General features: G+C 45.1%; 1 protein-coding gene across 3 annotated transcripts; it reads left to right on the plus strand.

The window, feature by feature from the left end:
- Positions 1-275: 275 nt before the first annotated feature.
- Positions 276-24,146, plus strand: ZBTB2 (zinc finger and BTB domain containing 2). 3 transcript variants are annotated; one of them, XM_027083337.1, is made up of 3 exons: positions 276-554; positions 14,855-15,039; positions 21,375-24,146. In XM_027083337.1, the coding sequence occupies exons 2-3, from the start codon at positions 14,867-14,869 to the stop codon at positions 22,744-22,746; spliced, it is 1,545 nt and encodes a 514-aa protein (XP_026939138.1). In that variant the 5' UTR covers positions 276-554; positions 14,855-14,866; the 3' UTR covers positions 22,747-24,146. The 3 variants fall into 3 exon arrangements, with proteins under 3 accessions (XP_026939138.1, XP_026939146.1, XP_026939154.1); XM_027083345.1 differs by lacking the exon at positions 276-554 and adding an exon at positions 991-1,090; XM_027083353.1 differs by lacking the exon at positions 276-554 and adding an exon at positions 20,844-20,960 and having other exon boundaries at positions 14,934-15,039.

Consider the following 24,146-nt stretch of genomic DNA (forward strand, 5'->3'; position numbering starts at 1 on the left):
CTTCCCCGAGCATCTCCAGGATTGTCCTACCTAACACTTCATGTAAACATGGGGCTTGTGACTCAAGCCTCCAGCCCCAATAGGTGGAGAGAAGTTTCCTCGCCTCGGCTGCACATGGTCTGCAGAAGTTTGGCTGGAGTAGAGCGCGGAGTCTGGGTGGGAGCGGCAGCGTACTTAGTGCTGCAGGCGGCGGCGGCTGCGGCGGCGGCAGAGCAGCAGGAGGCGGAGGCGGGCGGGGGGAGGGGAGGCGGCTGGGGGGGCGGAGGGGGCTCTTGCCGCCACAGCTCTCTCGCCGCCTCTCCCCCCCGGCGGGAGCCGCTCTCAGCCTCTTTGCACTAGTCGCTCCGCTCTCTCGGTCATGTGACCTTAACGTAACCGGACAGGAAAAGCCCCGCCGCCGCCGCCGCCGCCGCGCCGGAGACACCGACCGCGGCGGCAGCAGCAGCAGCAGCAGCAGCAGCGAGAAGCAGAGGCGGCGGCGGCGGGGAGAGCACGGCCAAGGCTGCCCAGCGGTGCCTCCTCCACACCCCCCGCCGCAGCGACACCGGCGACAGGTAAGCGCGCACCGCCTCCTCCTCCCGGGGCCGGTGCCCACGTGCCGCCCCCGGCCCGGGCTCAGGGAAAGCGAAGGGGGGGGCGGGGGCCACCGGAGCTCGCAAACGGTTCCGGCAGCGACGGTGGCAACAAAGAAGACGAATGACCCCAGTCCCGGGGCTTCAGCTGAAGGCAGGCGGAGGGCCCGGACCACACGGGGACCCGGTTCTGGGAAGCGAGGGCACGGGCGCCCCGCAGGGGCGGGGGCGGCTGCGCCTGGCGCCGGGGCTCTGGCCGCCTGACAAAACCATCCCCCGGAGCCAGGCGGCGGCGAGTCGGCAGCAGCTCCATCCGGGGCTTTGCGCGAGGGGGAGGGGACGGAAGCCGAGAGGGCGGGCGGCGGAGAGGAGGAGGGAGGGAGAAAGGGGAGGGGGGCGATTCGCGTTCCGTTCCCCGTCGCCGGTCCCTCCCTTCCCGCCGCCACCGCGAAGCGCGTCCCGAGCGGCGGCGGCCGGTGAGCGTCCCGCGCTGGAGCCCCAAGAGGCCGGCCCGTCAGGTGCGTAATCCTTCCGTAATCGCCTCGCCGCCGCCTCCTGCTGCTACCGCCGCTGCTTCTTCGGCGGCAAGGCTGCGAGCTGCGGAAGTGGGTTTGGGGGAGGGGAGCGGAGAGGGAGGGGGAGGGGAGGGATCCGGTCCGACCGGAGCAGGCCCGGCCTCTCTGGCGCTTCTCCCAGCTGCAGCGGCTCCTACAGCTGCTGCCGCTACTGCTGCGGCTCCGCCTCCCCGCTCGCGGGCGGGGGCGCGCACGCGCGCTTCCGGCCTCCTCGGGTCTCGCGCTGTCTCCCGCTCTCGCGCGCGCTCTTCCCCTCGCCCTGTCTGGCCACCCCCCCCCCCCCGCCCCCGGCGCCGGAGCTGTTGCGCCGGCCGGGGCGTTGCGCACGGCGTAGGCGTCGGCATTGTGTTAAACTCCGCGGGACTTGGGCGAGCGCGCGCGCGCACGCGGGACTGAGGAAAGCGGAGAGCGTGCGGCGCGGCCCAAGTGCGTCGCTCCTCCTCTCCCCTCAGCACCTCGGGGATGGGGGCGGGGCCGGGGTGTGCGGCGCCTGGCCCCGCCCCCGGCCTCGGCGCCCGCCCTTGGCGGGGCGAGGCTGGCGGGACTAGGCTGAGTAGGTGGCCGTTGAGCCGCTTTCTGGCAGAGGGTGGGGGGAAACGCTGGCCCCCGCCCGTGCCGCGGGGGTGAGCGCGCTGAGCGGCGGCTTCCAGCTTCCGCTCCACGGGCGATCTACGCCTCCGGTGAGGCCGAGGCTAGCCCAGAGCTGCGCTGTGGTTGCTGGCTGCTTGGCCTTGAGGCCGGCCTCCGAGCCGCGCTCCCGGCCGATGCGGCCTTCACACCCGTGTAGGGCTCCGCGGAGGGGAGGTTGGGGCGCGGAGGCTGCTTCCTGGGGCCAGAGTCGTTTCCTCGGTGTAGCGAAACCCCCAAACCATTCATTTTTAAACAAGGCTGCAAAGAGACATGGTGATGCAAAAGGTGCTTAGGAAGCGAGGTTTTTGTTCCTTTTAGCTGGTAGTGAATTAAGACGGCAGTAAAGAAAGCAGGGGTAGCAGAGCGGGCAAGAAAGTGGTTGGGCAGAGTGAAAATGTAGTTATTGCTACGCCATTTACTGCGAGAACTTCAACTGCTGAACTCCTAATTATGCCGTAGGGAAATAACCCAGGCTCGTTGCCCCGCCCCCAGTTTGCGGTGTTCCTTAGCTCTTCATCATACAATGGGCCCCCTTGGCGTGTGAGTCTCAGGTCTATTCATTTTCATAGGTTATTGTTTTAGTAAAATAAAGCATTAAAAAGATCGGAATCACGGGCTCAAGCAGAATTCCAAGGTGCTCTGGGTTTCCTTAAACCCAGTCCTTCCTAGGACCGACCCTCTATGTTGACCCCTAATGGGTCACTGGAGCAGGGTATAAATATCACGAGCATTTTAGTCTGAGGGGCCTGAGATTTTATTAGGAAATCAGAACTAAGACATTTTAAACCCTAATTTCTCTGATTTATTACAAGCCAAAATTAATTGTTAAAGGAAATTTTTATTTTGCATTCTAAGTGATCTTGGTATGTGTCCAGGGCATTTTCAAACTGTTAAAAGTAATTTTGAAGAAGGAAGTTTACGACTAATAATACATTCCTGTAAACTGGGCGTTTCTCACTTAATAAATGTGTGGTTTGTATAAGTTTATTTTCTAGCCAAAGACTTGACCTGTGTTGAAACCATCACCAGATCTCAAAGTACAAGAAGTGGCATACCAATGGTATCGGTGCCACAGATAGTCAACAGTGGAGGAACCCTGTTACGGGATGGCAGATAAACCACCCCTAAAGCTTTGCTGTACAGTCCAGCTGCTTACTTGCCAGTTTCAAAGCTTCTCTTCAGAGAGGACGTAAATGCCCGGTGCTCCGCCAACTCTTCCCGTGGAATACACCAGCAACAGAGAATAAACACTAGATGTATTAGGTCATAGAATAAAAGCTATGACAGTTTCTTTCTTATCTTAATGGTTAATATGAACTTTGCACTGTCCTCCAAAATCTGCACTTTTGTGATATAAAATTTTTATTAAATTATATAAAATTGCATTTACCCCAGTTCCTCCAAGAAGATACATGTCCCTGTGTAAGGGGATATGCTTTTTCCCCGGCTTGAGAATCACCAACATAGAGGTGGGAAGTGAAGGAGATGTCTAGGGCTGACCTGTGGCGTTGACTTGGGGTCAGCTGCTTTGGAGTTGGGAGACTCTCCTACCATTTCTTACCTGTGGCTTGTGGCTTCATCCCTAGACCCACTCACCTTTCTGTGAAGTAACTTTTGAGACCGGGCACGTAGTGTAGCGCCAGGCCATCACAGTAAGGGAGGAACTGCTGGTCAGCCGGAGACTTTACCATAAATTTCAAAATCCACCTGACAAAAGGGCATTGGTCACTTTTCCTACTTCCTTATGATCTTTGGGTCACAAAGCATGACCCTGAAAACCAAAAAGGGAATTGAGAATTTTTTTTCCTCCTAGAAAAAGAAATTTAACATTCTAAGCATTAGGTCAAGAATACTTCTTAACCTTTTTTATGCTCAAGTAGGTTGTAATTTTTATTAACAAATTAAACTTAAATAATTAAATATTTCTTTGAATCCATAGTAAATACGGTTGTGTTTTACAGTGCTGATATGCCCTTGATGCAGTCAGTAGCCACAGAAAGAACACTTACAAGGAGTTGGCTGGCCAAGACGGTGAAGACTTTAGGCAAGTTTGAGGCTGGTATTTATGCTCAAATGCAGAATCCCCAGCTCACACGCATTGAGGTTTGCATCATGTGACATTCTCACATCAAGAAAGCTCAGTATGCAAAGATAGGAATTTGTAAAACACTTTACTGTATCTGGTTAAGTACTTATCAAACAAATCTTTTACTTTACAAGAGGCTTCCGTGTACAGTTTCTTTAAATATTGTGCACCCCTAAGTTCTGCATGAAGCAAGGGTGAACTTCAAAATAATGTGAGAACAATTTCAGAGCATACACATGTTCTTCTATGCCCCGCCTAGTCATTTAGATTCTCCATGTCCCCAGAGTGATTCTGAACAGGGATTGTCTAAGTGTGGTCTACGGTCCCTTGTGAATCCCCAGGACCCTTTCAGGGTTCCATAAGGTCAAAGCTATTTTCCTAATGATACTAAGATGTTACTGGCCTTTCTCACTGTTGACCAAATGTGTCAACATTGGGGAGATCTGCATAACTCAATGAACTGACATTTTCCAAATAACCAATAGGCAGTGTTAAAAGTCATGAATGGGTAAACGATCCATTCAAAGTGTAAGAGACAGCAATGAATTTTACTGTAATTGAGCAGGTAAATTTCATTCATTGATGTATAAAACTTTTAGATCGCACAACTAACCTTTGAGAAACTACCACTTGTCAAGTTTTGGTGTAATATCAAAGAAGAATATCCACAATTACCTGAAAAGTCTACTTAAATGCTTTCTGTTTTTTTTTTTAACTGCGTATGTGGGTGAGACTAGATTTTCTTTAATACTCAACCAAAACAGACATCACAGCAGAGTAAATGGAGAAGCAGGGTGAATGCAGAATCCAGTTGTCTTCTATCAAAGAGATTTGTAAAAATATAAAAAGATGCCACTTCACTATTTTTTTGTTATTTTGGAAGATATAATTTTTTTTCACAAAAATGTGTTATTTATATTAACATGCAACGGGCTTGTTATTGCTATGTCTAATTGAACTAATAAATGTTTTTAAATTTCTCAGTTTTAATTTCTAATATAAATATCAATAGTTATATTCCATATAAACAAAAGCTCTTGATATCATCAGTAATTGTAAAGAGTGTGAAGGGGTCCTAATACCAAAAAGTTTGAGAACCCTGAAATAAAATATTGAAGTGAATTAGTCAGTTAGGTCTTTGAGTTAAAATATATTTGGAGCTCCTCTCTGGCATACATGGAGCTGCACCTATAGGTGATTATGTTTTCTTCAGATTCATTTTACTAATCAATCATACAACATATGAAAAAGGAAGGCAGTCTCTACTTTGGAGGGTTATTAGAAGCAAATTAGATTAGGTTTTAAATTTTGCTGTGTGGTCACATCCACATCTACGTTTCCTTAAAGTTGGTTGTAGCATAATACCTTTCAAATTATCACTTAAATATCAACTCTTTTTAGCCATAAATCTCTGACCTGCTTCTCCTTGACATCTGAACTATCCCTGAACTCCCTCCTTCTGACCTCAACTTATACTCAGAAATTAAAAACTAATTTTAATGTTAACTTAAGCAAAATTCAGTTAAAAAGAAATCTTTTACAAATGCAATGCTTTCCAAAGTCAGAATAAGTGCCAGTGGTAAGCGTATGTCCCTCCTTTTCCTAATTACTATGGGGAGGATTGACTAAAGAAATGTTAAGAAAACTATGTCAACCTATCATCACAACTAAAGACATTTCCTAGCCTCGAAATACGGTTTTAAAATATATTAAAATTCAAACAACCAGCCTCATTCAAGTTTACTTTATAGGCCCTCAAATATTAATTATTAATAATACCAATTGAAAAAGCAGTTTTTTCCTCCTGGTAAGTGGTCTAAACTACTACTTGAAAGAATCAATCTTACTTGTGGGTAGTGCTTTTTCTATTACTGAGGTGTCCTGTGCATTACAATATTCATTTATGTTTCACTTAAATAAAATCAAGGACTCCAGAGGACCCTTTTAGTGCCCTTGAAATGGGTAATCTAAGTGGTATTTAGTATCTTAGAAGGGCTATTATCTTTAAAAAGTGAATCATCAATTCCCAAAAGCTGTTTTGGTCTCCTGTTCTTATACCAAAAATGAAGGAGGAACTTGGGTTGTCAAAATATAATGTGATTACATACGTCCCATTCAGCTGTTCCTCCAGAAGATGAGTCACTTACTTAAGGATCAGCCCACCGTGTGCTGTGTGATGGCAGCTGACAGCACTCGACATCTAGGTAGTAGCCCATTTTCAGAGTGATACAGTGGCGAAGGCAAAACCCAAAGCATTAAATAATATAAATGATTATTTGTATTTGGCTTTGGAAAGTGTTTTTAATTTATTTCAACATGTTACATCTTACAGTCTCTGAATTTGCTTAAGAAAAAAGCCACTTTGTACACCTGTACGTACATAAGAAGGCATTCTGTGCAATCTCACTTTTAACAATTGACTCCCCTCTTTATCTCTACTTGTCTTCAGTTCCTCTCTGCTCACTATTCTGATTTAGGAAAGACAAATGAGTTTTTTTTTAACGTTCCATTTATAGTGTTGAATGGGTGGGGGCTTTATATAGGTCTTCAGTTTTATGTCAGGTTGTTGGCCCTCTGTGACTACGACTGGTAAGAACTTTTAGGAATGACCTGTAGAGCAAGGTAGTGTCGTGGAAGGAGTGTGAAATTTACACCCAGAAGACCAGGGTTCAGTGGACTCCTGTTAGTTTACAGTTTTAACCTCTTTGAACTATCATGTAATGATTTAAGGATGTGACTTCTAGAGTCAGACACACCTGGCTTCTCCAAAGACTCTCTGACATAAATTACAGACAAGACTTCGGAGTTCCAGACCAACATTACTGACCGACAAGTACCCTACATCCCTACCTGGCATGTCTCAAAAGCATCTCAATCCCAACGTGTCTGGACCTAACCTCATGATCTTCCCCCACAAAACTGGGTTTTTGCCTGTGCTCCCACCACTGGGGGGAGCCCCATGCTCTATCCAGTTACACAAGTTAGAAATCTGGAGATTACCTAGACACCTTAATCTCCCCCACCCTCCTCCACTGAATCCACCAACAACCAGTTCTGCTGATTTTTTTATCTTCTGTTTTTCAAATTCTGTCCATCTTCATCGCCACCACCCGATCTGTCATCTCTCTTCTAAACCACTGGAAGACCTCCCCTCTCAACCACTTCTAACAGGCCTCCCCTTGCCCACCTCTTTGCCACCATCCCCTGTTTGGTTGGCCCTTCAGCTGCAGCCATCTGATCATGTAGATCAGCTCAGAATGATATTTATATCGTACACATCTGGTCATGTCACCTTTCTTCAAATCCCCTTTGGGAGCTCCTCACTGCTCTTAAGATATGGACCAGAATCCTTAACAAAACCTGAGTCTTCAGCTTCACCTGCCTCATTCGTCTCTGGCTCTTTGTCCTTCAGCCACATTGACCTTCTTTTAGTTCCTCAGTTGCATCTTGTTCCCTCCTGTCTTAAGGCCTTTGCAAATGCTGATCCCTCTGCCTGGAATACTCTACCTTTGCCCAGTTAACTCTTCTCGTTCTTTAAATGTCTCCTTAACTTGTATTTCTTCACAAACACCTTCCCTGACCCACAATCCCCAAATTAGACCCTAGTTTTATGACCTCATAGTTCCTTATATTTTTCTTTGATAGTTCTTATCAGAGTTGGCTATTAGAAATCTGTGCACTTACTTGATTATACCCTTGAACTCTGTGTATTCTTCATACTTGTATCCACTGCCCCTGGCACCTTAGGAAGCTCTCATCATGTGCATGACCACTTCCCAGATCTGCTTCTTAAGAGCTGGCTCTGCATGTGGGCAAGTTACTTAACTTCCCTAAGTCTAAATTTCTTCTGGAAAAAGGCTGATTAATCCTTGACACATAAGTGGTCATTTATTATTAATGCTGTGGTTATTATTATAATTAATAATGAAACAAATAGTAAAAGACAATATACCATGGTATTGACCAGGATTAAATGATGTGTGTGAAGGGTTATTACAAACTATAAAGCACTATTAAGAACATAATTATTAGCATGAAGAAACACGAGGTGACATTTTAAAATTGAAAAATTGTTCCAAAATATAGCACACATTAAATTGATGAGCATTTTGGAGTTAATCTAGGAAAAACAGAAACTGAACTTTTACCCCCAAATCACCCAACTAGTCAGGGGCCAACCGATGATTGGAACTCAACACTCTGCTCCTCTCTAAACATGTAGTTTTTAATTTATTTAACAAATATTGAACCTCAGACAGTATGCTTAGGCACATGGGATAAAGTAATAGGTGATAAGTATCACTCAATGCTGGCTTTCCAGAAGCATCAGGCAGGTTCGCAGAGGCTCTGGAGGTAAGAAGACCCTCCAGTCTTGAAGGTCAGGGAAATTTTGCAAAGGACAAGTAGAGCTGGGGGGGAGGGGCAGGCGGTCAGTGGTGGTCCCTCTGCAAGTGGCACATTCAAAGGTCCTGCACAGAAGTTCCAAGGCCCAGTTCAAATAGGCCCCGTCTCCTGACCATGTGAGTAGAAATCAGGTTGCTGAGCTGCTCAGCTTTGAGAGGGAGGCCCCTGAGCAGTGAGTGTTATGTTCTATTAGGAGCCCAAGAATGGCCTGGGTGTTCAGGACATTTTCTGGGCAAAGAAAACTGCAGTTTATCTGTTCACCCAGAATTTCCCAAGTGAGTGAAATACATCATTCTGTCTTCGTTATCGTCAACATACTCAGATAAAACTGGATTTGTGATCATACCTGGACTTCAGAACAATGGGACACTTGTTGATCACTTGGTAAAAACCACCAAACGGACAGTCTTGTATCAAGAAAACAATTAGGCACAACTTAATGTCATAAAGTAAAACTTTATGTTGTAATTTTTTTTGCATTAGAAAAAAATTTTTTTCCATATGTTGAATGTAGTGCCACTGTACTTCCTCTAGAAGTATATTCTGAAGTTATGTCCTGTCTACCTTTTTATGTTGAAAAGCCCTCCATTCCTAGCAGGTATGTAAATATTTTATGTCTTTTCTTTCAAAATAAAGAGGGAGCACACTCTGTTGGACCCCCAGTTTCAAGGTTGCTTGGTTTGTTTTTAGTAGGTCTTGGCAGCCCAGAAGTCTGGAAACCAATAGTTTAGATTAGCACTAGAGCATGGAATGCAGAGTGAGCAGCGGTGAGGTCACCTGTAAGCCATGTTGAGGAATCTGGGATTCATCCTGAAGGCGGTGGGGAAACAGGAGGATTTTCAGCAGGATGGTAACATCAGATTTGCCTTGAAAAGATGGTTCTAGCTGTTTCATACGGATAGGTTGGAGAGGCTAGAGCTGGAAACGGGGAGATGAGTAGGGAGGTAGAGTTAAGGCGTGGGGTGGGATAAAGAGTTTAAATTGGTGGCACGTGGGTGGCATATGGGGAGTGAGAGGTAGAGGCCTGAAAGGGGAGTCGGGGTTCCTGGCTTGGTCGAGGGGTAGATGATGGAGCCATGCACTGAGCTGGGGATACAGATGGAACAGGTTTGTGTCTATCGCTTTTATTGTCCCTTTGGGATCTGAGTTGTTTTGCCTAGACTGAATTTAAGGTTCCTTTGGGGCAGCCAAGTGGGAGTGGACCAGATCACCACAGAGAGTCTGCAGAATGAGAAGTGGGCTGTGGACCAAAAGCAGAGGAGCAAAAGAGGAATCTTGATGGGGATTAAAATAGAATAGCCAGAGGTGAGATGAAAACCAAAGTGCAGCGGCCTGGAAGCAGGGCCCGAATATTTATGGAGCAGGAAGAAGGGTATTAAATGCGGCAGAGAGGTCGAATAAACTACTCTTCCATTGGGCTGGGGAGCAAGAGGCCATCAGTGACTTTGGTGGGCAGTGCAGGGCCATTTCAGTGCTCGCGGGCAGCAGCAATATGGTTGGCTGAGCAGTTGATGGCGGTGGGAAGAGCAGATGTCCATTTCCTCAAGTGGGGGTAGCCTGGAGCAGAGCCAGCCCGTGAAGATGCTGCATCCTCAGCCTACGCAGCACTGTGCAAGTAAAGCCTCATGGAAATGATTATGAAGGGGGCCGTGATAAGGAAAGAAGATTGGTGAAAGGGCGGTACTGTCAGGTGGATGGGGGTGGGGCAGGAGCTCCCTGAGATGCTCCAAGCCCGGTACCCTCTCCTCCCTCTACCCTCTTACCCCGTTTTCTCAGGTTCATTTATATATGTGAGAATCTAGGGGGGTGTTTTTCTTTTTCCCACTGAGAAAGGCTTTTTGGTCTCTAGAGTAAAGAAGATTTTTAAAAATTGATCTGTATGGGATTTTCCCCCCATGTGAAATATGAACATATGACACATTTTCTTTGTTTCTCCTTTCATTTGGTTTTTCCACTTTTCAGAGACTCCGGACATGTGTTCTGCCTTCTGTATTTGAAAGACACATTCAGTTCATTTCCTATTCTAGATGCCCCTAAATTGAGATCCTAAAATAACTAGTAGACCCTCTTTAAAAATAAACGTTTTGCAGTTTTATCATAGTTTTATTCTTATGATCTGAATAAGATACTTACGTTAGTCCGTTTTGGAACAAGGGGAGAGCCATACATTTTGCTAAATCGAAGAGATGATATATAGCCATTCATGTAAAAATCCCAAACCTCAAAATCGTCCTATAAAATGCTGATAAATTTGATGAAAATTTTCTATGTCAAAAATCTCTCTAAAACAAAAGAGAGAAAAATACTAGCAACATATGTGACAAAGGGCTCGTTTTCTTTATATACAAAGGGTTTTACAGATAAGAAAAAAGAACAAATAACCTGATACAAAATGGGCAAAGCTCATGAAGAGAAGCAAGAGGACATAAAAATATACTTCAGCTCATCATTAAATCCATAGAAGGTAAAAAGCGATATTGGCAAAGATTCTTTAAAAAGTGATAATACCCAGTGTTGGCCAGAGTGTGGGGAAATGGGTGGGGTGGATGGACACTATTGTGTGTCCATAATACTTGAATCCCTTATAACAAGTATATACACTTTAAAGTAGACATTAAGAATCCCCTATTAATTTTAAACAGACATCCTTGTATGTAGTGTGTTCCAAAAAATCAAATGAACCCCAGTTTAAACCCTACTTCTTGTTCTTAGGTATTCTATAATCTTGGGCAAGCTACCTGACTTCCCTAAGCCTGATTCCTCATTTGTAAAACGTGGTTAGCAAAACCTCAAATAGCTCAAGTCAGTGTGAAAGTAAATGAATGACATATAGGTATTATACTTTTTGTAGAGAAAGGCAAGTTAGTAAGATGGGAAAGGAAGTGTTGTGGCGCTTTTCAGAGAACAGCCTTGAAGGCAAGTTTCTAAAGTTATATCCTGGTGGAGGTCAGATGAGAGCGATGTTTCTTAGTCATCCCGGTTACTTTGCCACCTGGCAATGTCCCTGTCTCTCCTTCCTGATCTTCATGCTTTCGCCTTTTCTGACATACGCAGAAAACACTGGGGAACTAAGTTCTCGATCCACGCCACTGATGTTCACCTGCAAGCAAGACTACAGTCCAGGTCTCTTCACACTCAAACTCCTGCAAACAGGGATGGCTCTCCTGCCCCTCATGCTTGGATATATAGCTCTTGGTAGAAAACACGATACTTGACATTCTGGAGTCTTGCTCTGTGACCAGATCAGTCTCTTAAAGAATCATTCCACTTTGTTCATTTACTTTAGGGCACACTTGTCCATTTCTGTATCTGCCAGCTCATCCCCAGAACCTAACCCTAACCCTAGAACAGGAGGGTGAGGCGTTGAGCACCAGCTGAGTAAGAATCGATGTGTTTCTGTTTCTATATTTGTTTTTAAGCTTACTGGTAATGCTCTCTCCACAGTCGCTTCCCTGATTCTGAAGTTAAGCATCGTGGTTATCCATTTTTAATCTAATTAATTAATGTGTGATGGGCTTTCCTTTTTTAACTTTTTATTTTGAGATAACTGTAGATTTACAAGAAATAATACAGAAAGATCTCATGTACCCTTTACCCAGTTTCCTCTAATGGAAACATCTTGCAAAATTCTGCTCCATCACAACCAGGGTATTGACATTGACACCGTTGAGCTGCAGAACATTTCTGTCACCACAGGGCTCCCTCCTGTTGCCCTTCTATACAGCCAAGCATCATTGTCCTCCTCTCCCCTCGCCCCTCCACCACTAATCTGTTCTCTACTTCCATAATTTTCAAGAATGTTATGTAAATGGAATCATACGGTATGTAATCTTTGGGCACATAATTCACCCAAGTTGTTGCCTGTTTCTGTAGTTCATTTCGTCTTAAGGCTGAGTAGTTTCCTGTGGTTTGGGCATACCACATTGTTTTAACTGTTCAGCCATCGAAGAGCATCTGGGTCACTTCTGGTTTTTAACTGAGGAGTAAAGCTGCTGTGGATATACAGGTGCAGATTTTTGTGTGAACCTAAGTTTTCATTTCTCTGGGATAAACGTCCATGTGTGCAATTGCTGGGTAGTATGGTAGTTACATATTTAATTTTTAAAGAAACTGCTTACTTTTCCAGAGCGGCTGCACCGTTTCACCTTCCCACCAGCAATGGCATGAGCAGTCCATTTCTCCGCATCCTTGCCAGCACTTGATTGTTGTTCTTTTATATTTGGCCACCCTGCTAGGCATGTGGTGAATCTCACTGTGGTTTTAATCTGCTTTTCCCTAATCGCTATTGAACTGTCTTTTCATGTGTTTGTTTGCCATCTGCATATCCTCACTTCAGGTATTTTGCCCATTAGGTTTCTAATCCGATTGTTTTTGTACTGTTGACTTTTGAGAATTCTTTATATATTCTAGATACTAGTCCTTTATCACATTCTTTTCTCCTACTTTTTAGCTTGTCTTTTCATCCTCTTACCAGGGTCTTCCTCAGAACAAAAGTTTTTAATTTTTATGAAGTACAGTTTATCAATTTCTCCTTTTATGCTTTGTACTTTGGATGAATCCTAGATTCTCTAAGATTTTATCCCATTTTTTTCCCCAAAAATTATAGTTTTGGTGTTCTACATTTAAGTCTGTGATGCATTTTGAGTTAATTTTTATGTAAGATATGAGACTTAGAGATCAAAGTTCTTTTTCTTTTCTTTTTTCCTTTTCCTTTTTTTTTTTGTTGTCTATGGAAGTCCAGTTGATCCAGCACCATTTGTTGAAAACTGTTCTTTCTCCAGTGAATTATTTTTGTGCCTTTGTCAAAAATCTACTGTACATAATTATGTGGGTTTCTCTATTCTGTTCCATTGATCTGTGTGTTTATCCCTCTGTCAGTACCATACAGCCTTGAATACTGTAGCTATATAATACATCTCGAAATTGGATAGACTGATTCCTCCCGCTTTATTACTCTTTTTAAGAACTGTTTTAGCTATGCTAGTTTCTTTGCCTTTGCATAAACATTTTAGAATATTCTCGTCTGTATCTACAAAGAAAATCTTGCTGGGATTTTGAAAAGAATTATATCAAACCCATATATCAATTTAGAAAAAATTGATTTATCTTATGTGTTCCTAAACATAAATACAGTATGTCTCTTCATTTATTTAGATCTTCTTTGATTTCTTTCACCAGCATTTTGTAGTTTTCAGTATACAAGTCCTATATGTGTTTTGTTAGATTTAAATCTATGTATTTCATTTTTTGTATGATTATAAATGATATATTTCTAATTTCAGTGTCCACGTGTTCAGTGTTAGTATATAGAATTACGATTGGGTTTGTTTGTTTGTTTTTGGCTGCGTTGGGTCTTTGCTGCTGCGCGGCATGTGGGATCTTCCCGGACCAGGGGTCGAACCTGTGTCCCCTGCGTTGGCAGGTGGAGTCTTAACCACTGCACCACCATGGAAGCCCTACAATTGGTTTTTATATGTTTATCTTGTATCCTGTGGCATGGCCAAAGTCGTTTAGTAACTCCAGGAGGTTTTGTAGATACCTTGGGATTTTCTGTGTATATAAAAGTCATGTCATCCACAAATAGGGACAGTTTTATTTCTTCCTTTCCTGTCAGTATGCCTTTTATTTCCTTTCTTGCCTTATTGCTCTAACTAGAATATCCAGTACTATATTGAATAGTGAGAATGGACATCCTTGCGTTGTTCTCAGTCTTAAGGAGAAAGCATTCGCTCTTTCTCCCCATTAAGTACACTGTTGAGTATAATGTTGATATTTGTGCGCTGGGCTTTTATAAATGCTGTTTGCCTGTGGGAAGGAACACATCAGGATTTGATACACCGGCTCCCCCAGAGGCAGTTCCCCTACTACAAATAGATTGAGGCCATGTGGTTTGCTGGAGTGAAGTATGAGGAATTAAAGAGGTTAGAACCTTGGAGTCAGAACATTCAGATTTAAGTTTTGACTCCCCCCACCTTCTGGCCAGATGGGCCAGGCTAACTACTTGCACCTCTCGAAGCCCATTTCCTCCTCCACAAAAGATGGAGAAGAGGACCAGTCCTGAGCCCTCACCCATGAGGAGTAACCATGTGGGGTTATTATAGCCCTGCCGGCTGCAGCTCCTGTCCACGGCAGGAGCTGGAGGATTGTCCAGACTTGGTGAGATCTTGGCCCTACCCTGCTGTGGCCACACCCCAGCACCTCAATTTACTTCTCTCTCTGGAAGGTTGGACAACTTCTGATGGATCATTAGAATTTGCGTTTGGAATCTTAAACTCAAAGACAAAAGATCCAGGAATGTTTGCTGTCTGGCGGGCTGACGGCTCAGGCCCATTTCCTGGTTCCTCCACTTACCATCTGTATAAACTTGGGCAAAGCACGCAGTCCCCGAATTCACCATAAATTTCATCATCTGTAAAATGGGAGTAACAACAGAACTACTTCACGGGGCTGTTGTGAAGACTGAGTGAATTTATGTAACGTTTCTAGCAGTGCCTGACATATTAGCCGTGACCATTACTGTTGGTGACTATAAAGACACTACTTATTTGTGAATCATCTTTCTTAAAACAAAATTGTTTGCTTTGCAGATTTTTTAAAAAATGGATTTGGCCAACCATGGACTTATTCTTCTGCAACAGTTAAACGCTCAGCGAGAGTTTGGTTTCCTGTGTGACTGCACGGTTGCCATCGGCGATGTGTACTTCAAGGCACACAAATCAGTTCTTGCTTCATTCTCCAATTACTTTAAGATGTTGTTTGTCCATCAGACCAGGTAACTAACGTGGTTGATAATAATCTAATGACTGTAGACTCTGAACTTCCGTGGCCCTCTTTCCCGTGAACATGCGCTTCGCCCTCATCACCACCGGGGGTCTCGCCGCCTCTCCCCAGGTTCCAGTCCCTCATCACCTCGCTTGCCCCGAGCAGCCCCTCCACCTCCGGGTAGCCACGCTGGGGGTCACCTACACAGTCAGGAGCGGCAGGGTCGGGTCCACTACGAAGGCAGCTTCCTCTCACTCCTCCGGCCCCGTCCCGGCTGTCCCCCAGGCTTTGAGTATTTATCCTTGTCTCCTAATGAGAAGCTTGGCGGCCTGAATTCCCACAATTTCCTTCTTTTCTCTCTTAAAATGTCTCGGTCTCCTTATCTTTGCACAGTTTTTTTCTTCCCATCTCTCTGTCTTGGGGAAAAGGGCCCCTGGTTGTCTAAGGAAAACAATCTTCCTCCTGCCCTTATGCTCCCAGATCCTACCCTGTAGTTTTCATTCTGTACTTTCCATTTTATACTTGTGCCCCCATTGCCATCCCCAAGCCTGTGAAGGCTCAGCCCTTCCGTGACACGGCTGTCTACCTGCGAGATGGTGCTGCTTTTCCTTTGTTTCACTGTGAAAGTTCTACAAAGGATGACCGATGGCCTCGCTTCCGCTCTCCTCATCCCACACTCTTCCTCTCCATTGGCACTGTGGTTTCCACCCATCGCTCCACTGGCATCATTTTTCCAAGGTCGCCTCTTCATCAGAATCACTGCCTCTTCCCAGTCTCTGTCGTCCCTGACCTCTGCAGCCTTTGCGACTGTTTTCTTCCTTCTGAAGGGCTGTCACCTGCATTTTGATGACTCTGAATCCCCCTTGTTTTTCTGCCTTCTCCACAGGCGCCTCCTGCACTTTTGGTGAGTGGGGTCTCCACGCTGCTTTCTCTCTGCCTCTCCTGATGGGCGCTCATCTTTTCCTGGGTCTTGCCTCTGCTGGAAACCCGTTGACAGCTCTGGGCTTGATCTTTCTCTGTCTCCAGAACTCTGTTTCCCAAGGCCACAGGCTGCCTGCTGGACATCTAGAATTGAATATCCTCTTTTATCTCATTTTGCATGCCTAAAACTGAATTAAGTCTTCCCTGAAGTCCCTTCTGACTTCCCTATTTTTTTTTATCTTCAAGTAAACCATACTAAAAATCTCTCTAAAATCGTATCCTGTCGGTGCCCAAATCATGTTTTCTTCATAATTACCTCTCACATTAGTTCTTTCCTTCCCTTCTCACTTCCATTTCCTAATCATTTTCCACGTTACTGTCAGATTAATATTCCTAAGCATTGCTTTGATTGGAGTGTGCCTTTGATCCGAAACCTACCAGATTGTGTTACTCCTTTGATTGGAAACCAAGAGGACACCCATCACACATCAAATTAGCACACAGATTCCTCATTCTGTCTTTCAAGGCCCTGCAGGCATGAAGCCTGACCTCCTTCCAGCCTGTCTCCCGACCGCACGCCCACCTGGACCACGCTTTGCTGGCCTTCTGCCCACTCCCTGAGTTCTAGTTTACACATCACCTCTTCCGTGACCTCCGCCCCCGCAACAGTCAAGTGAGCCGAAATGATGAAAAGCAGTCTCTTCCTCTCTCAATAGCACTTTATTTATGCCGTTTTGTACGAGCAACATATTTTCCCTTTGTTGTTGTTATTTGCGTACTTACTTACCACCCCTCCTCATTTGTAAGATGCTTGAGGGCAAAGACTGGGTTTTACAAATGTTTTTGAACATTTGCAGCCAATAGTTCGGGGATTTGTACATAATAGACACTTGATAAATGTCTAGAGGAGCAGAATGGGGGATTAGTAGGATTAATGGCAGGCGGAGCTTGCTTTATCTTGGGACACTAAGGATGCTTCTGTTTCCTTCATTGTCAGAGACATCACAGCTAATAGGCACTGGAAGTCTCTACGCAGTGAATGAAATTGTCTTGCAAAGGGACAGGTTTTCATTTTGAGGCATAAAAGAATATAATGTAATGAGTTTTAAATAGATGCAGGAAACTTAAGTGTAGAACAGTAAGCAAAGACCTTTCTAACAAAGGAATGTGATGTTGGTGCAGAGAGGAGCCAAGTTTCAGCAACAGTGTGTTATTGCCCCAGAGCTGGCGCGTGCCATTTGGGCTGCCTGAGGCCTTGACCACCTCTGGTGAGAGGAGAATACTGCGCGAAGACCACAGCCATGCTTTTAACTGCTGGCTACTGTAGAGATAGACCAAGAATACAGTTTTTTCACACTTAAGAAGAGTGTTTTATGTCTGCAGTTACCACTAGATGTCTCTGTCTTATGGACACTCTCTAAGTGAAAGTTTTAAATCATGTAGCACTGCAGACTTGGAGCTCTCAAAAATAAAACAGAGACAGGCCTTGCTAAGTACAACCTCTGACAACATCTAACGTTATTTTAAAATCTTTACTTTCAAAGTTCTTTAAGCCCAACTTTTACTTGAAGAGTCTAGTGAAGGAAAGATTGAAAATGTAAATGACTGTGAAAGTTTACAGGAAGGGCTTGTAGCTGTGCTAAAACTATATTTTTCCTCCATAAAAGTGTTACGTCAAACAGACATCTGCAAATCAAACCACTTAGGTGTAAGCATATTGTAGAGAGCTGTGTCCTTCCCAGAGCACTTGCAAATGACCAGAGTGGCCCAGAGCAAGCTTGAGAGAATCGACAGGAGGTCTGGCTGACTGGGAGGGAGAGCCGTCAAGGACAGCAATGGCTGGAACGTAACATAAGGAGTTTTTTGGGGTTTTTTTAATTGGTTGCTAACTTTTTTTTTTTTTTTTTGGCTGCGTTGGGTCTAAGTTGCTGCGCACAGGCTCTCTCCAGTTGCGGCGAGCAGGTGGCCACTCCTCGCTGCAGTGTGCAGGCCTCTCATCGCGGTAGCCTCTCCCTCTGCGGAGCACGGGCTCCAGGCTCACGGGCTCTAGAGCGCACGCTCAGTAGTTGTGGCTCCGGGCCCAGCTGTTCCGCGGCATGCGAGACCCTCCCGGACCAGGGCTTGAACTCGTGTTCAACCACTGCGCCACTAGGGAAGCCCTAAGGAGCTTTTAAAATAACTTCTGAAGTGTCTTGAGTGTGTCTATGTGCTTCTGCTTTAAGAAAAGAAAAAAAAGTGAACAAATCAGGATAAATTGGCATCTGGAAACCTCCCAGAGCCCTGGGCACTTGCAGTAAACCCCAGGGACACGCCCTTTCCTCTCCCTGGGGGCTCCTCACTAGCTCTGCGGCCCCTGGAGTCCTTCCTTCTCCCTCTAAGCCTGGCTGAAGTGTGGACGGGGCCTCCCCAGACCCATCCCTTCTTTGCCATCAGAAACTGTATGAAGTTCTTTAAAATTTGAGAGATTTACTGTCCAGTCACCTCCATTCACAGTTGGTAGACAGAGGACAACCTATACAATAACAAATAAGGGGAAATTATAAAACTTACAACAGAGTTTTTCTGGAAAGGGGTCCTGCTTTGTATTTACCTCTCATGGATGCTGAAAAATGTAGCCCTGCTTTGGATTTCTGCCCTTCCCTCTTCTCTGCCCTGGGGGCAGCGGGGCTCACTCTCCCCTCCTCCTGCCCGGAGGAGCATTCCTACCCTACACCTACAGAACAAAAGGTGCCCTATGGTCTCCTGGGGGTGATTTGCATCTCTGAAGGCCTGTGGCTTTCCGGTTCATTAGGCCTTTGCCTGGCCCTGGAAAGATCCCCAGTAGTTAAGTCTTCAATCAGGAGTTGACTGCTTACATTATGAAAGTGTCCTTCACCACACCTAATCCCTGCAGCTTTATTTTGAATATTGCATTTCCCTAAAGCATCTAAATATGTTCTAGTATTCACATAATATTGTTGGCACTTACCTTGTGCTTAAAGGGAGGCCCACCCAATAAAGACACGAATGATCTGTGTGTCTTTTTTAAAAACAGAGTGACATAAACTCTTCCTCTTTCTACCGTCAAAGGGGTGCTGGTTTTTAGGCTTGATCTTTATTCTTTGGCTTCCATACTTTATAGTCAAACATTTTCCACATGATTATTTGTATGCCGTCATGTTGAAATATACACACATTGATAGCGATGCAGTAGTTATCCAAATCTATTTTGTCACAAATTGCTATTAAAGTCACTTTCCCCCCTTTTTTTAACAGAATAAAATATTAAATTTAGAAGAGCAGAATATACTGATACTATTTTAGCATATTGGAAAATATTTGTTAATAAGATAAATAGCTTAATAGTAATAGTAAATCTAATAGTAATAAGTGGTATAATCAAAAATGATTGTAAATTCTAAAGGAATTCAAGGAAGGTGTCTTTAAAGTTTAAAAATGCACTGTCGGGCTTCCCTGGTGGTGCAGTGGTTACGAATCCGCCTGCCAATGCAGGGGACACGGGTTCGAGCCCTGGTCCGGGAAGATCCCACGTGCTGTGGAGCAACTAAGCCCGTGCACCACAACTACTGAGCCTGCACTCTACAGCCCATGAGCCACAACTACTGAGCCCTCGTGCTACAACTCCTGAAGCCCGGGTGCCTAGAGCCCGTGCTCCACAACAAGAGAAGTCACCGCTATGAGAAGCTCACGCACCACAACGAAGAGTTAGCCCCCGCTCGCCGCAACTAGAGAAAAGCCCGTGCACAGCAACAAAGACCCAACACAGCCAAAAATAAATTAATTAAATAAATAAAATTTTTTTTTTAAATGCACTGTCTATAGAATATATTCACTCAGTGTGTGATAGCACACATACCTCATAATATGTAGATATACATCTCACTGATTGATAATGATGCATTAGAGTTTCCCTAAGGGCCCAGGGAGAGTTCTTGGGACCTTTTTATTATTGTTGCTTGAATCAGAATGCTGTTTCTGGGATGATGCAAACACTAAAGTCTAAAAGTTCTAAAATCAATTTTGCCACAACTGCTTTAGCTACCTCAGATAAATCATTTAACTTTGGGGGACCTCAGTTTCCACGTCTGTCAGATGGGAATAGTCAGATCTGCCTCATCTACTCCACAGGGTTGTCTTCATGCTCCGAAGACTCTTGGTGCTTTGGCTTAGGAGTTAGACTCAAATTTAAATCCCAGTTCCGTTGCTTACTAACTCTGATACTGAGCAAGGTATAAATCCCTTTGAACCTTAACTCCTTATCTGTAAAATGAGAATTAATGGCAATTAAATGAGAAAATGCCTATAAATCCCAGCTGCAGGGACTTCCCTGGTGGCGCAGTGGTTAAGAATCCTCCTGCCGATGCAGGGGACACAGGTTCGATCCCAGGTCCGGGAAGATCCCACATGCCGTGGAGCAACTAAGCCCGTGCGCCACAACTACTGAGCCTGCGCTCTAGAGCCTGCAAGCCACAACTGTTGAGCCCATGTGCTGCAACTACTGAAGCTCACGCACCTAGAGCCCGTGTTCCGCAACTAGAGAAAGCCCACGCGCAGCAATGAAGACCCAAAGCAGCCAATAAATAATTATTAATTAATTCTTTTAAAGATAACTGGAGAATATTAGAAACAATTAAAAAAAAAAATCCCAGCTACAGTTCTAATGATGAGGATGATTACATTTGTTAAGGAACTGAGTTGTCCCAGAGCTGCTTTTCATGCAATCTGGCAATGCTGGGGCAGTGATCTGACTCCATTCGAGCTAGAATGTGGTTTGCCGTTCCTGTTCTTCCCAGCTCTACAGCACCCCATCCTCATGCTGGCAAGAGCAGAGGGTTGCAGAGCGGGGGTAAAATGAGGTTTTCCTTTTTCTCGCTTTTGTTGTCTTGCTCTTAGGCACTAGTCCAGCTCCTCCATGTTATATTGTTTGACTCTTACCTTGAAAGATCTGCTGAGCTCTGGATGGCCCTGGATCAATACAGAGTCCTAGACATTTAGCTAAAAGATCTGCAGGTCAGTGGTTCTTAACCATCTACTGGGTCACAGGCCACTCTCAGATAGAAAGCAATGGATCCTCTCCATAAAACACAAAGTTTTTTATATATGATATAATTTTACGTAGATTACTAGGAGAAAAACTGCTTCAGGAGTCTATGAGTTAAGATACCACATTTGTTTAACATGAATTTTCCTTTCTCGGTCCTTTAAAATATCTTTATTGTATTTCTCTCTGTTCTTAATAGGATTAGAGTTAAATTATATAGGCTCCAGTATTCTAGTTCATGAAATGAACAGTAAGATATACGTGAGATGGTCTTGTTTCTTTTGCCTTTATAAGTACTGGGTTTTTCCCCCAGGCTTTATGTTGTCGTTTGAGTCATGAATTGACGTTCACTCACAGGCTTGTTTTTGGCCTGTTTCTTGCAGTGAGTGTGTCCGTTTGAAACCCACTGACATCCAGCCCGACATCTTCAGCTACCTCCTGCATCTGATGTACACAGGGAAGATGGCCCCTCAGCTGATCGACCCGGTGCGGTTAGAGCAGGGGATCAAGTTTCTCCACGCTTACCCGCTGATCCAGGAGGCCAGCCTGGCCAGTCAAGGAGCCTTTTCTCATCCTGACCAGGTCTTTCCGCTGGCGTCTTCCTTGTATGGCATCCAGATTGCAGATCATCAGTTGAGGCAAGCCACCAAGATTGCTTCAGCGCCGGAGAAACTTGGCCGAGAGCCACGGCCGCAGCCGTCCAGGATGAGCCAGGAGCAGGTGCCTGAGGCCTCCCAGCTCTCCCAGCTGCCCTCGAACCTGACCCAGGTGAATCGGACACACATGACCCCCTCGGACCCGCTGCAGACCTCACTGTCGCCCGACCTCGTCTCCACTCCTGTTCCTCCCCCGGCCCCCGGGGAGGAGACCAATCTGGAAGCCTCTTCCTCGGACGAGCAGCCTGCGCCCCTCACCATAGCCCACGTCAAGCCCAGCATCATGAAGAGGAACGGAAGCTTCCCCAAGTACTACGCCTGCCACCTGTGTGGGCGGCGCTTCACCCTCCGGAGCAGTCTGCGGGAGCACCTCCAGATTCACACGGGGGTCCCCTTCACAGCCAGCCAGCCCGGAGAGAGCCGCGTGCCCCTTTCTCTCTGCAGCAACACGGCGGACCTAGGAAAAGACGCCATGGAGGTGCCTGAAGCGGGGATGATCAGCGACAGCGAGCTGCGGCACATCTCGGACTCGCCCATCATCGACGGGCAGCCGCACTCGGAGACGCCGCCGCCCTCAGACATCGCGGACATTGACAACCTGGAGCAGGCGGACCAGGAGAGGGAGGTCAAGAGGCGCAAGTACGAGTGCACGATCTGCGGTCGCAAGTTCATCCAGAAGAGCCACTGGCGGGAGCACATGTACATACACACCGGGAAGCCTTTCAAATGCAGCACTTGTGACAAGAGCTTCTGCAGGGCCAACCAGGCTGCCCGGCACGTGTGCCTCAACCAGAGCATCGACACGTACACCATGGTGGACAAACAGACTCTGGAACTCTGCACCTTTGAGGAAGGCAGTCAGATGGACAACATGTTGGTACAGACGAACAAACCCTACAAATGCAACCTGTGTGACAAAACGTTCTCAACTCCCAATGAGGTTGTTAAACATTCATGCCAAAACCAGAACTCAGACGTTTTCGCCCTAGACGAGGGGCGGTCCATTCTCCTGGGCAGTGGGGACTCTGAAGTGACGGAGCCCGACCGCCCAGTGTTAGCTTCCATCAAAAAGGAGCAGGAAACAGTGTTGTTAGACTGAATGTTACTTATCTTTTTAAAAAACTGTCATTTTTACAAAGACTATCTTCCTTCCCTTCCCCCAAGTCAGAACTCTTGTTCTCCGTGGCATGATACAAACAGGTCCCTGCCCCTCCCTCCCCCTCCCCCTGCCCCGTCCCCAGCGCCCCCTCCTCCGTAAAGGCTTTGTGCATTATAAACCTGGAACATATTTACTTTAATTCAGGGGATATTGGAAAGATAATGGTCAGTAGTACTTATAAGCTCAAATAGACTTCGAGAAGTTTTGGATGATTGGAACTAATGAAGGGTATATAACAAAACAAAACAATTCGAATGCAATTTGGTAAGCTAAAATTATGACTTTCCCTGAGTAATAAGTCTTCCTTCTCAGAAAGACAATGTCTGAAAATACAGCATGCTGCTTAGAGATACAGTGGGGCTCTGTACTATGCAAAATCTAGAGGTGTGGGGAAACTTTAAATCCAAGAAAACGTTGTTAGTATTTATCCTCCAGAGGTCTTATTTCAGAATGCATCCTTTGAGATTATGTCCAGTTAAGAAAAATTATTAGTTAAGAAATCTACTTGAACAAAACACAAAAGAGAAAAAGTAATAATGTGATGGCAATCTTAATTTTTGGATAAAACATGACAAGCTGTGAGTTTGTGTGTCTGGAAGAGAAAATGTGTGGATACTTGATGTAAACAGGTGAATTAATGCAAATGCCTTATCTAATTGCTGGCTTCTTTCAAAGTTGAACAACAAGAAAATACTGTGTTTTAGTTTCTGACAAATGTGTCAGTTGTTTTAAAAATCACATTTGAAAGTACTGTTCTATAGATTGTCTTTCTGAATAGAAAACAACATGCCATTCTAGCAGTTGCCAGTGGTAAATTTGTTTTTAGCACCAGTCAGCTGCTTTTAAATCAGTGTGTGTATGTAGGGAAAAGGATACAGGAATATGCATCTTACAGGGAAACTTGTGAGCAGATGTAGCAACTTCAATGACTTTAAATGTTACTGCTAATAGTTTACTGGCAACATTCACTGAAGCATCAAAAATGGCAAAGAGAAATCAGGACAAAACACTTAACTGTGCTGTTTGGGAAAAAACTTAATTTTGATGTTTAGTCTCCAGTTGTTTTTTTTTAAACACAAATTTCCTCCATCTGCCTGAAAGCAGTAAAAGTTGTCCATTAATCTTCCTTTAGGCCAGTAACAGAATGGTCTCACAGGATAAAACAGGAGCCAGAAATAAGGACCGAAGGGGAAAGGGAAGAACAGTTAATAACTGTGCTGTACGTATATGTTAAAAACTGAATATCCCATCATCCTATTTCATGTATAGTTGAGTTCTCAGATTTGTAAGTTTTTATACATACTTTCATTGAATAAACATTTGACTAAATGGGTACATGA

Source organism: Aethalodelphis obliquidens, unplaced genomic scaffold (genome assembly GCF_003676395.1).
Source record: "Aethalodelphis obliquidens isolate GAN/ISIS:26980383/991018 unplaced genomic scaffold, ASM367639v1 scaffold3, whole genome shotgun sequence".
NCBI classification, from domain to species: Eukaryota; Metazoa; Chordata; class Mammalia; order Artiodactyla; family Delphinidae; genus Aethalodelphis; species Aethalodelphis obliquidens.

What these genes read in the sequence shown, in the direction of transcription:
- ZBTB2 (XM_027083337.1), top strand. Translation starts at nt 14,867, where the DNA reads ATGGATTTGGCCAACCATGGACTTATTCTTCTGCAACAGTTAAACGCT. An exon ending in TTGTTTGTCCATCAGACCAG is followed by an intron (nt 15,040 to 21,374) that starts GTAACTAACGTG and finishes TGTTTCTTGCAG; the next exon opens with TGAGTGTGTCCGTTTGAAAC.